This window comes from Gossypium arboreum, chromosome 4, assembly GCF_025698485.1.
Source record: "Gossypium arboreum isolate Shixiya-1 chromosome 4, ASM2569848v2, whole genome shotgun sequence".
Classification (NCBI taxonomy): domain Eukaryota; kingdom Viridiplantae; phylum Streptophyta; class Magnoliopsida; order Malvales; family Malvaceae; genus Gossypium; species Gossypium arboreum.
The window spans coordinates 118,741,356-118,753,029 of record NC_069073.1 but is presented as its reverse complement, the minus strand read 5'-3'; the positions used below and the strand labels follow the sequence as shown (position 1 = coordinate 118,753,029).

General features: G+C 32.2%; 1 protein-coding gene across 5 annotated transcripts; it reads right to left on the bottom strand.

The window, feature by feature from the left end:
* Positions 1-372: 372 nt before the first annotated feature.
* On the bottom strand, positions 373-7,932 carry LOC108464323 (uncharacterized). 5 transcript variants are annotated; one of them, XM_017764566.2, is made up of 15 exons: positions 7,547-7,931; positions 6,808-7,210; positions 6,538-6,715; positions 6,315-6,454; positions 5,127-5,979; positions 4,863-4,963; positions 4,502-4,646; positions 4,347-4,415; positions 4,202-4,247; positions 2,989-3,455; positions 2,776-2,855; positions 2,079-2,214; positions 1,619-1,814; positions 964-1,046; positions 373-861 (listed from the first exon to the last, which is right to left on the bottom strand). In XM_017764566.2, the coding sequence occupies exons 1-15, from the start codon at positions 7,644-7,646 to the stop codon at positions 721-723; spliced, it is 3,138 nt and encodes a 1,045-aa protein (XP_017620055.1). In that variant the 5' UTR covers positions 7,647-7,931; the 3' UTR covers positions 373-720. The 5 variants fall into 5 exon arrangements, with proteins under 5 accessions (XP_017620055.1, XP_052882533.1, XP_052882534.1 ...); XM_053026573.1 differs by having other exon boundaries at positions 6,808-6,907; XM_053026574.1 differs by having other exon boundaries at positions 6,808-6,907; positions 7,588-7,931.
* Between the last annotated feature and the right edge of the window lie 3,742 nt (positions 7,933-11,674).

The following is an 11,674-nucleotide window of genomic DNA, read 5'->3' as shown; positions in this document are numbered from 1 at the left end:
ATGATAACTTGTGACCCAGCTATTATCACACAGCAAAAGTAGATCCTTTTATTTATGGTCAAACTATAAAAAATCCCCATACTATGTATTTTGTATGGATTTAATCTTTATTGTAATTTGATCATTTTTAGTCTTTCTATTTCTTGAACTGCCTACTCTCAATCTTAAGACTAGAAGCATAAATGAGATACAAATGATCATCAGCTATTTGAATTTGACTCGAAAAAAAAAATTCATACAAATTTCAAAATTAACCCAACCCGACTTGACCTCATTTCAGAAGAAAAGAAAAATCCGACCCTATTAAGTCGGATTGAGTTGGAATCCGTCGGTTTCAGATTTTTTGCCATCCCTAATTACATATCCCATTAATTGATAAACAATCAAATAGAGGCATAAATTTCCATTACGAATCAATAAAGGTTATCAGTCACTATGTTTCTTAAATGTTCCAAAAATTCCGACACAAAATCAACACCAAATTCCTACTTCACGGCGATGAACTGATTTCTGTACAGACCATAATATCTACATTTACAATATGATAACAGAAACCATTTCCTAATCAACACTGGAAATGTTGGACACAACACGGAGAAAAATATTATATGAACACAACACAAGTATATGAATGGTCAAGTCTAAATTTAGTGTCAACATGACTGCGAGGAATGGTACTAGTAGACTTACATCGGTATTTTTCAGGTTCCTTGAGTCCGATCATCCAAAACGGAAATCCTGCGTGACTTTAATTTGTTTCTTGCCATGAAGATCCTTCACAAGTTCCCGCATCTCGGGGAAAATAGATATGAGTAGAAGTTCTAATATCGCAAAAGCAAGTTGCTTCACACATATTGTGGACTGCAATGGATAATGGCATATAAATGCTTTCAGAAAGTCTAAAATGTTGAAAACTAAAAAGAAAATACACAAATTTTACTGGCAGAAAGATAAAAACTCAACCTGAGTGAAATAATAAATGTCTCTTGCACATCGTCGATATTGTTTATGCCCGATCAAGCTAACTAAGGTCGTCGGAGCTCCATCTGCCCGAAAAGGTCAAATCTTTTAGTGTAGCTCCAGGGAAGATAAAGGTATAATTACAAATAACCTGATCATGAACCATGTTAATAATAAACATGGTCAATGATTTTTCACAACATGGGCTAATATCAACAAGCCAGTTAAGATAACCAGACACAAGTGACGTGAGAGGTTTTAGTTAGAAACATGACCATTGGACTCTGCACTAAGGAATTAATTCTAAACCATCAGTGTTGTCTGAATCAGGCTGGGTAGACCGGGAACCTGTCGGAGTACCGGTCTGGTGTGAGATATAAAATCAGTTAACTCACAAACCAGTACGGACTGTTTAAACCGGGCTAAAAAATCGATTGAATTGATGATTGAACTGGTTTTTTTAATAATTTTTTATTTTTGAATTTTTTAATAATTTATTTCCTTTGAACTGCCTAGACTGGTGGTTTGATTGGTTCAACCACCGATTTGGTTCCAAAAACATTGTAAACCATCTGAAGCAACTATTGAGCGGATGGCAAGTATGTAAACCCCTGATCTGATGACAAGAAGATACCACTAACGCAAAAAACATACTTACCAAAAAGCATTTTTTTGATGTCACTAGCTCTACGAGTAGCCTCAAGTTGTTGCTCAAAGGACCGAGGTTTAGAGACATTACTCCCACTAAACTCGCTGGAGGTCCCTGAAAGTTGCTGGTTCGGCTGTTGAGTATCACCAAGTTTGCTCTGAATGTTCGCCAATTTTGTAAAGAACGTACCACCTGGCCATAGAACCTGGGAGAAAAATAGGTCATTAATAGAAATAGAAGATTTGTGCATGGCTATTCAAGTCTTTTTACTAGGTAACAAGAGGAAAGAAAATTGAAAGTTTATTTTGTTTCTTCTCTCCTCTTTTCAATTCTACTCTTCCAACCCTTCCACTTTTCAACTAAACTAAGCAGACCCTAATGACAAAAGTCATGCTTTTACAGCATCAGATGCTGAGCCAATTAACAGTCTTAGTTAAATTACAATGCTTCTAAAGTGTTTAGCACTTACATCTTGAACCCATCGAATGCCTAGGGCAACAGTGTCTTCCCTCCGAAGCCAATAAATCTGCCTCAAAAGCCAGTCATCAATGGCATCCTCCATCACCAGCTGTAATATTTGCTTAGATATCCAAAAGACCTGTCTTCTGCAATAATGAAATAATACACATGTTTATGCAAAATTATTCTAGAAAAGTGTCATTTTAGAACATCATAACATGCAATTAAAGTTTAACAAGATCACACACACTGAAAGACCAGACAATTACCACTGGATAAAAGGAAACAAGAAAAAGGCTTGAAGCAGTAATTGATAATTCAAGCATGCCAGTAGTCTGATGCATTTAAATCTATGTTAGCAGTGTTTCATCATGCAACCTTTTTCATAAAAGATTGAACAACAGATTACTCAAGAAGATATTATTATTTTTGCTGGTTCCAAGATAAATAATCAACTCACCATATCAACCAGTCCACTCCTATGCTACAAAACAGAATATACCCTTAATAATCAATCTAGACTAAAATGACCACATAATTTACAAACTAATCAAAATTACAGGTAAAGAAACATTAGTAATACCTCAGTCCAAGGACCAATATCATTTTATGAGAATCTTTCCAAATTATACTTACCGAATGGTAGAATACAACATTTCAACAATTAATTAATTCAAAACTATGGAAATAATCAAAACTTAGCTCACCTTAGCCAGCCTCTTCTCTTCAGCTGAAACACCTTATCAACTAGATTCAGCAAAGGTACACTAACATTAGGTGGTGTCCACTGCACAAAAATCAATAGGTAAACATTTGAACTTCCAAGTATTGGTGACAAAAAATGTCTTAGAATAAGCTAAAATCATATTATCAGTAGGAACTAAAAAGATAAATAAAAAAACAGCGCTAAAGCATGCTACCTCGGGGGGCATTCCAACTGGATCCTCCCAAGGGCTAGATGTTGATGAAAATTTTACTTCAGGAAATCCACCCTGGCCAAGGAATTCAGGTTTCACACCTAAATCCTGTTTCTCAGGAACAAAATTGTCAGGCTCTCCACCTTGTTCTATCACCTTTGGTGGCAAACTCTTTGAGTTCAATTCATCCTCTGAATGCGAGCCATGACCTTGTGGACCAGATCTATCATCCTGACCATGGCTACCATCCTTGTACCGTTCGTCATTGTCAGAAGCACTATTCACTGTTTCTAAGTTACTTTGCCTAGAAATGTCTTTAGCCATCTCATCTGCATTCCATGACAAGGTCCTGTCAGCTGAAGAAGAGGCTTCAATAGGAAGAGAAGATGAACCGACAACTTTGCGCATTAAGCCATCTGATACTCCTCTAAACTGGCGTACAATGTCGTCCACAGCATCATCTACATTGACTGTTTATAAACAGGAGAAATGGAAAAAAGTCAGGAAGTAATCTGCAATAAAAATGGTCAAAATATTAAGCAAGAAATCAGCCAAGTTAAAACCAAATTCTAGACCATAGTGGTAGAATCAAACCAATAACCAAAAGATCCATGTATGATTTTCAGTAAAATCGACAAAGGATAATCATTTACGATTCTAACATAATTGGCCGTAAGACAACCAAGCATATAGATTCAAATATTCATGTGATACTAAAGAGTTCACAGTGAGAAGAACAGTAACACAACTATGTTATTTTTACTCTCAAATCATTTAAAATTAAACCATAGCAAGTAAAATGAAAAATATTGAATTGCATCAATCCAATTAGCTTAATGATATATGCAAAGGTCCCTGCTCAAAGAGCTGGATTTGCAAGCATCTTCCCACAACACACACACACATATAAGAACCAGCTACAGAATTTTAACAGAGTACCAAGACATGAAATCTCTGGAAGTAGAGATACGTAAAGCGAATCAGTGTAAAAGGTGAAACAAGTAATACTGCTACACCTCATCCAGCAGACAACTGTACTTTTAGACGGAAATGTAATGCACACGATTGCATTCCTAAACTTCTAGAAGCCCACTTGGAGCATCTCTAAACCTTTTTTTCAGGACAATCTTGATGTGTTTAAGTAAAACAGCTGGAACCCATGTATAAACAGCAAGAATAGCATGCTAAGTGATAACCAAGAAGCGGAACAACATACCAGCAAGGGTTCTCATCACCGAAGAAGATTTTCCGAAAGAGTAATTCTTCAAAAGCAAAAGACAACCACAACATGAATCAGATGTCATTCATTCCTACCCACAGGAAACAAAGTAGCACCTTACGCCACAAAGATACACACAAACCTTTGAGGAAACACTTAAAAAATCCCACACTTGATGCTGTTCAGCCACATTGGCTTTAGACAACAGATCCTGCAAAAAGGTGGCTTAGCTGAAGCAACAGGTTTAAAAGTAAATATCTTACCAGGAAAAAAAAAAACCGCTATGAAATAAATTACTTGCAGATATTTGTCAAGCTGAATGCAGCGCTGATGAACTAAAGCGTCCTCAGTGCTTGATGAAAATATTGTTTTGGGAGGTAAATGCAATGTATAATTAGGAATTTCTTTAAGATGTCTATGCAACCGTTCAAAGTTACTGTATCTGAAAAAAAAAACAAAAAAAAAAGTAATCACTCAAAAAGAAAATCAATCAAAATTTTGGAGATTTATGTTTTTCTCTTCTGACAAACATGTAGAGATTTAAACTCTGAAGACTTTAAAATATCAAAGGGGCAATCAAACAAGTAAAGACCCTTAAACAAATGGATTTTTTTTTTTAATTTTTAAAAGGAAAAAAAAGAGTTCGGTGAGATAAAACCTTCTCTTGACAAACCAAGTTCTGTTTTCCGCATCTGTCACAGCAATTGAATAAACTGCGAATGGTTTTGATTTAAGTTTCTCAAAGTATGCTCCAATAACCTGCAGAGGTAGACACAGAATGGCAAATCAATCACATATCATGTTTCAACATCATCAAGCTCAAGAAGCTGTTTTAATTTAGATTCCATGTCACATTTGGATTCATCTGGCAGTTCAAATTTGAATTAGCATAACTTACACCAATTTTTACGGGAAAACTCACCCGACATCTAAGCTTTGGAGTGTGTGGTTCCTCATTGTGAAGCACCATATTAGAGGCAATCTTGCCACTATATTCTTCACTATGCCTGCCAACATCATGGCTGTAGAACTCAGAAGTAATTGGCCTTCCAATATCTCCTGTAAGTGCCTTCTTTATATCAGGTTTAACTTTCAAGTCAGAGGTACTGCTGGATCTCCTAAGCCTATTCTTATTTCCATCAGCAGCTTGCTTGCTAGCATCAGTATGTTTTTCGACAATATGATCTCCTTCAAATGATGATGACTTGTTAAACTCCGATCCCAACTTCTTGCTGGTAGTGTTATCATCACATAACTGAGTGTCATTACTTAAAACAGGCATCAGCTGCATCACATTTTTCTCTTCCCTTCCAGTTGAAGTTCCAAACTTGCTGGTAGAGATTTCACTGCCTGAATTCCCTGTTAATACTGCACTCTTTGTCACAGAATCCTTTGTAATAGATTCTTGAAATCCTGCTTTTTCATGTTTGCTCTTCTTTTTGTAGTTTCTTCCTTTTGTCCACATGTTTTCAAGATTTTCAGGGGCAAGAACTTGAGTTCTTCTTTGAGTTGCTGCCTCTAATATTCGAGCCCAATCAGCTGGTCGAGGCTGTACTGATTCTTCCTCATATCTGTTACAATCTGAATATGTTTCTTTCCTATCATCAATTCTAGCTAAAGTCAAATCAGCCCCTTGACTGTTTGTTGACGATTTTTTATATGAGGTAGAATCATCACCATGTACTCCTACTGAAGGCTGATCAGAACCAACCACCATCTTATTTGTATCATCTTTAATGGCAAGTAGAACATGTTCAATCACTTCATTGATATACCTGAGAACAAAACATAAAAGGGAAAAAGGTGGAGGAAACTTTATTAAGGAAAAGGTCAAAGCTTATTTATACCCAGGAAAAATGAATCGTCACGAGTAACTTCTAAACATTCTCTGCCTATTCTTTTACCTAAATTGGTCAAGACTAAGAGTGCAATTCCAAGCATCATGGCTTATATTCTAAACACTTAATAAGAATGCATTGCCAAATCAACCGCCAAAAATCTAGACCTAAAAGTTTAGGCTAACTCAGATAACCGTAACTGCAACTTAAAATGAAGAACTAATAACTATCTTAGAATTAAACACACAACAAATTATAGCTTAATAATTTACCCAGGGCTTGCCAATTTCAAAAGAGGTTGCAATACCAAGCAAGTTACAATCTCACGGGCAATAGTTCGAACTAGAGGACATTGAGCTTCTCGCGGTCTCAATACTATTGCTAAAATTCCACCGACAAGCTTCTGAATAACCTGGAAAAACACACAGAATCAAACAAAGAAAAACATAAAATGAAAAAGCAAAATGTGTTTTCTTTGGAACACTCCACTCACACCTTGTACTCACTCTCTGGTGAAATCAATGCAGGATGAAGCTCTTCAGAAACCAGAAGATGGTGTTTCAGTCTTTCATCCCTCTCCTCAGATGACAATGTTACCATAACATCAACACCTATTGCAGCTTGGTTTCTTCTAAAGAGATCCAAGTGGTCCCCTATCAAATCAACTATATCCCTGGAACATTAGACAATCGTTTGAAATCCTAAAGCTTTAAAAAACATCAAATAATTTTACAATTGGAAAATATTCTTAAACCAAAAACCTACCTTGTTAGCAAATCAATAAGGTTTATCCCTTTCACCCTTCCTGATATTTCACCAATAGCATCCAAAATCACCGCACGCATCAACTCAGGGGTCTCCCTATCTGGAGTGATCACCGAATACCATAAATCAGTTACAAAATCCTTGAGTATTTTACCAATAAACTCATTGATAGCTGACTCCACCATAGGAGAATCAATTTTCCTCTTCCACTTGGGCGGAGGTGGTGTGCTAGAAAGCCGGTAATCATTCACAGACAACTGTTTCTTCTCCAAATGAGATAAATAAGTTTGCGGACGAACTGATTTAATTTTCCATTTGAACTCAACCTCATTAGTTAAAATTCGCAATGCAGACAGTATAAGAACTGCTACAGGTAAATTCATCCACATTGATGTACTTGTATCTGCATCAATTAACAAAAGCCGAACAAAACAGGGAAAAATTTACTTGCAACCAATTCCTATAGCAGAAATCAAACCACATTAACGCAAAACACAAATAGAAAACCCTAAATTAACCAATTAACAGAAATTAAAAATCCAAATGTTCAATTAATTCCAATAAAACGAAAATTGTCCAAAAAAAAAACAATTCCAAGAAACGTCACTACAGAAGTGAAGTAAAATCAAAGAATTCACCAATAAACATATTCAAAAAAAAATCAACAACAAAAAAAAAAACACACACACAAACATAAACCAAAGAACTGCTATTGAAATCTTCTTATTAGTTAACTCACGAGACAAGAAGTAAGTGACGGCAAAGATTGCTATGACCCACCAAACTGTCCGTACTTTGGCTTCGTCGATCAGATCCTGTATCGTCTCCATCGGCTTCATTTTTTTCACCTTTTCTTTGATTTTCTTTCACTTCGTATTATCTCCGATTTTTTTCCAATTCGGGGAATTCAAGTCAATTTCTTGAATTCCCAGAATCTTTATTAAAATGGAACAAAATTCAACAGCGGAGAAGAAACATAGAATAATTGAGTATTTTTATAAATATATATATATATTCTCTTGGATCAGCTTCAGCAAGTGTCTACTTTAGACGTGAAAAGAAAAAAGAAAGAGATAATAGAGACGGAGAAAAACAGAAGAGCTGTCAACGGGTCGAGTTGGAATATAATGAAATGGTTAAAATTTTCTCCAAGTCACTATACTTTTTGTGAATTTAAAATTTAGTCCCTTATTTTTATTTCGAAGAATTTAGTGTCTTTTTTTTTAAATGCAAGTTTAATTGTTAATATTATTAAAATTAATTTATTCAAAAAATTTTACATAATTACTAAGTAAATTTTTTTATTTAAAAATATCACACTAATAAATTTAATGAAAATTTTAGCTAGAGTTAACAATTTGATTTGAAATTTAAAATTTAAAAATAAATAGGCTAAATTCATTGAAATAAAAGTATGAGATTAAATTAAAAATGAAAAAATTTAGTAAGACATTTTACAAGAATAAGGGGGTAATTTTATGTTGACTGGAAAACCTTTTACGTTAAAACAAACATAGCCTAAGTTAACTCTCTCAACGATCTTCGTATTCTCCTAATGTTTAAAATTTACTCTTTATATTGTCTAACATTGATTTAATTTTAGGAAATTATAATGTTAGTCATTAAATTATAGGTAGGTTTTATTTTGGTCATTTAACTAGAATAAGTTACAATTTGGTCACTAAAGTTTTCAAAATGGTTCTTTAAGTGGGACTTTTTAATTAGTATAATAACAATTTTAATCCTCAATTTTTATACTTTCTTTCAAATTGGTCCTAATGATATATAAAATGATAATAAAAAAACTGATTTTTTTCTAAATTTAGAAAATTATAAAATTAAAATCAAACAAAAAAGTAAATAAAATTTTCAAAAATAAATACAATGACAGAAAATAAGGAAAATTATTTTTAAACCCTCCATATTTTATCTTTGTATTATCTGTATAAAATATTCAATACTCTTTCTTTAAATAACAAAGAAAAAATAAAACATTAGTCAAAATGATTGGTTTTCTATTTTTACCTCTTCAATTTCTTGACAGCGCATTTTTATTATAATAAAAGAATTTTTTTGAATATAATTTGTTTTACAATTTCAATTTTGAAAAATAATTTAAATAAATTGAAGTTCTGAATTAAGTTTGAAGAAGAAAATTTTGTGGTATATTTTATATTTTTGGATAAAAATATGGCACCAGAGTCTATTTCACAAGCCTCTGTAATATCGTTTCCAGATATTCTTCAGGAGCATAGAACTTGACTTGAAGATATTACTAGTTTGGTTTCAAAAACATTGATGAAGTATGTGATGAGCTAACCTTTTGGTTTTGTTCTATTTTAATTTGTTATTGGATTCTATTAAATGATCATTTTTTTATTTCTCATACATATTTTCTCTTCAACAATAACAGTTTTGAGATTTTATTTTTCTAAAATTTTTATATAGAACTTTTATTTTTAATATTTTTGAGTTTTTTATAATTTTATAAAGAATCAATGTCAATTTGATGGAAAATATAAAAGCTAATGACTAAAATTGCTATTATACCAACTAAAAATATATCACTTAATAGTCAGGTGACAAAGAAATAAATTTGAAAACTTTAGTGACTAAAACGAAAACTTACACATCATTCAATGACTAACCGTGTAGTTTACTTTTAATTTTAAAATTTTAATCTCTATGTAACCATTTTTGTTTGAATTATACTCAGATATAGTTTTTATATAGAGCCTGCCACTCTTTTTCCAACACCACCATTATTTCTAACAACCTCGACTTTAAAATTGAGTATTTCAACAGCAAACTAACATAATGTTTTAGTTCAAATTTTATTCACAGCTCTTAGTAACCTTTGGTGATTCATACATCGAATGTACAAAATATAACCATTTATCACTCCAATATATGTACTGAAATGCTCCAACCTACACTCTAATATAGTCTCCATAGTTCTAATACTTGATTTTAAAGTCGAAGTTATTAGAAACGATGGTGGGGTTGGAAAAAAGAGCAATAGACTCCGTTAAAGATATCGAAACAACATCATTGCAGTGTTTGGTGTGCTGGATGATAATCAGAGGAAAGAAGAAGAAGAGACTAAAAGAATAATTTTTATTTTTATTTTGCAAGTCTAGTCAGCAATCTGTTTAGGGTTTAACGGCTAAGTGGCCATTTTAGTCAATTTTTCTAACGGTAGTGATTAAATTGACAAAAAAAATTTAGAGTGATCAAAATAGGAAGAACGCTATTTAAATTGACCTTCGGTGTAATTTATCCTATATTTAAATTTAAAGTGATTCGTAATTAAAAATCAACAATTGAATAAAATAAAGGGATAAAGCAATATTTATTCTCTAAACTTTACAATTTTTTTAATTTCATCCCTGAACTTCTTTTTTTTCTACATTAGTCTCAAAAGTTAGTAACTTTTCCTAATTCGACCCTAAATTTGGATTCTATTGAGGTGTGCACCTAAAAATTTTTAATAGATTATATAAAATCTAAAAAGTGAAGAAATATTAAAAACGAAAGACAAATTTTATTTCTTTTAAAAAAAATCCAATGATGATATGACACAATTTTAAAGTGTCATGTTATAATGCCTTAACGAATTTTGAGTTCGGACCAAAACTAAAAATGATGCCAAATTCTTGGACTAATGAAGATAAAAAAATTTCAAAGACCAAGGTGGGGAAAATTACCAAATTCAAGAGCCAAATATTATTTTATCCATAAAATAAATAAATACCTCTATAAATAATATCAATGGTATGATTTTTATTTTTTATTTTTACAATTTACTTACCAAGTATAAAGGAGATTTATGCTATTCTTTTTTTTTTTTTCAAATTTTACTCCTTAAAGAATATTGTTTTTCCAAAGTTTTTTTTTACCCACTTCAATCCCTAACATTACTAGATGTTCCCAGTTTAATCCCTAATTTTATTAGACATTCCCGATTCAATCCTTTCGACATTAAAAAAACTTGATTGGGATATCCAGCCAATCATAAATTGCCATGTGTCATACAATGGCAGGTCTAATCAACAATCTGATAATGAGATAACAGTTGAATGATCATTTTGAACAAATTTTCTAATGGTAATGACTAAATTAATAAAAAAATTAGAATAACCACAATAGAAATGATACTATTTTAAGGTGACTAATGGGATAGTTTACCTAAAATCTATAAAAATTTATAAAAATAGAAATTGTAAAAGATAATAAAAAGTAATAAAATTATAAACTAATGTTAAAAGTCGTTGTATCTTGGATTGGAGTATACATTCGTCAATCACTTTTAAAATATTAAAACTTATATAAAATTGTATTTTATTAAAAATAGAATCAATTTGTATAAAATTGTATTTAATAAAATTGGATTTTTTAACCAAATTTTAATATTTTAAAATATATCAATTTTGAGCGCTTTCCGAGTATTATCGGTAGCATGTTTTTATTTGACTTAGCTCTTTATTTATTGTCTAGAGTAAGCTTCCTTCATTCATCATTTTGTATATGCTCTCTTTATTTTGTACTAATTTTTTTAATATTAATCTCATTATAAGTTCTTATTATATCTGCTCTTTTTGAGACAATGTCTAGAACTACCTATAGCCCTTCTCCAACCCTTAAATAGGAGGATAATACGCTTCAATGCATTCAAAATCACGTCTTCCTACACTGGTAACAATGCTGATGTCAATTGAGCTAAAACTCCATTGGCTGTACCAAAATTTTTTAAAATGGTCAAACACTCGACAATAGAGTTGAACTTAGAGAGATACAGGCATTTGATTCGTATTTGTAATTATAAATATTAAGGCAATGAATTTATATGTTAATATTTAAATATTCA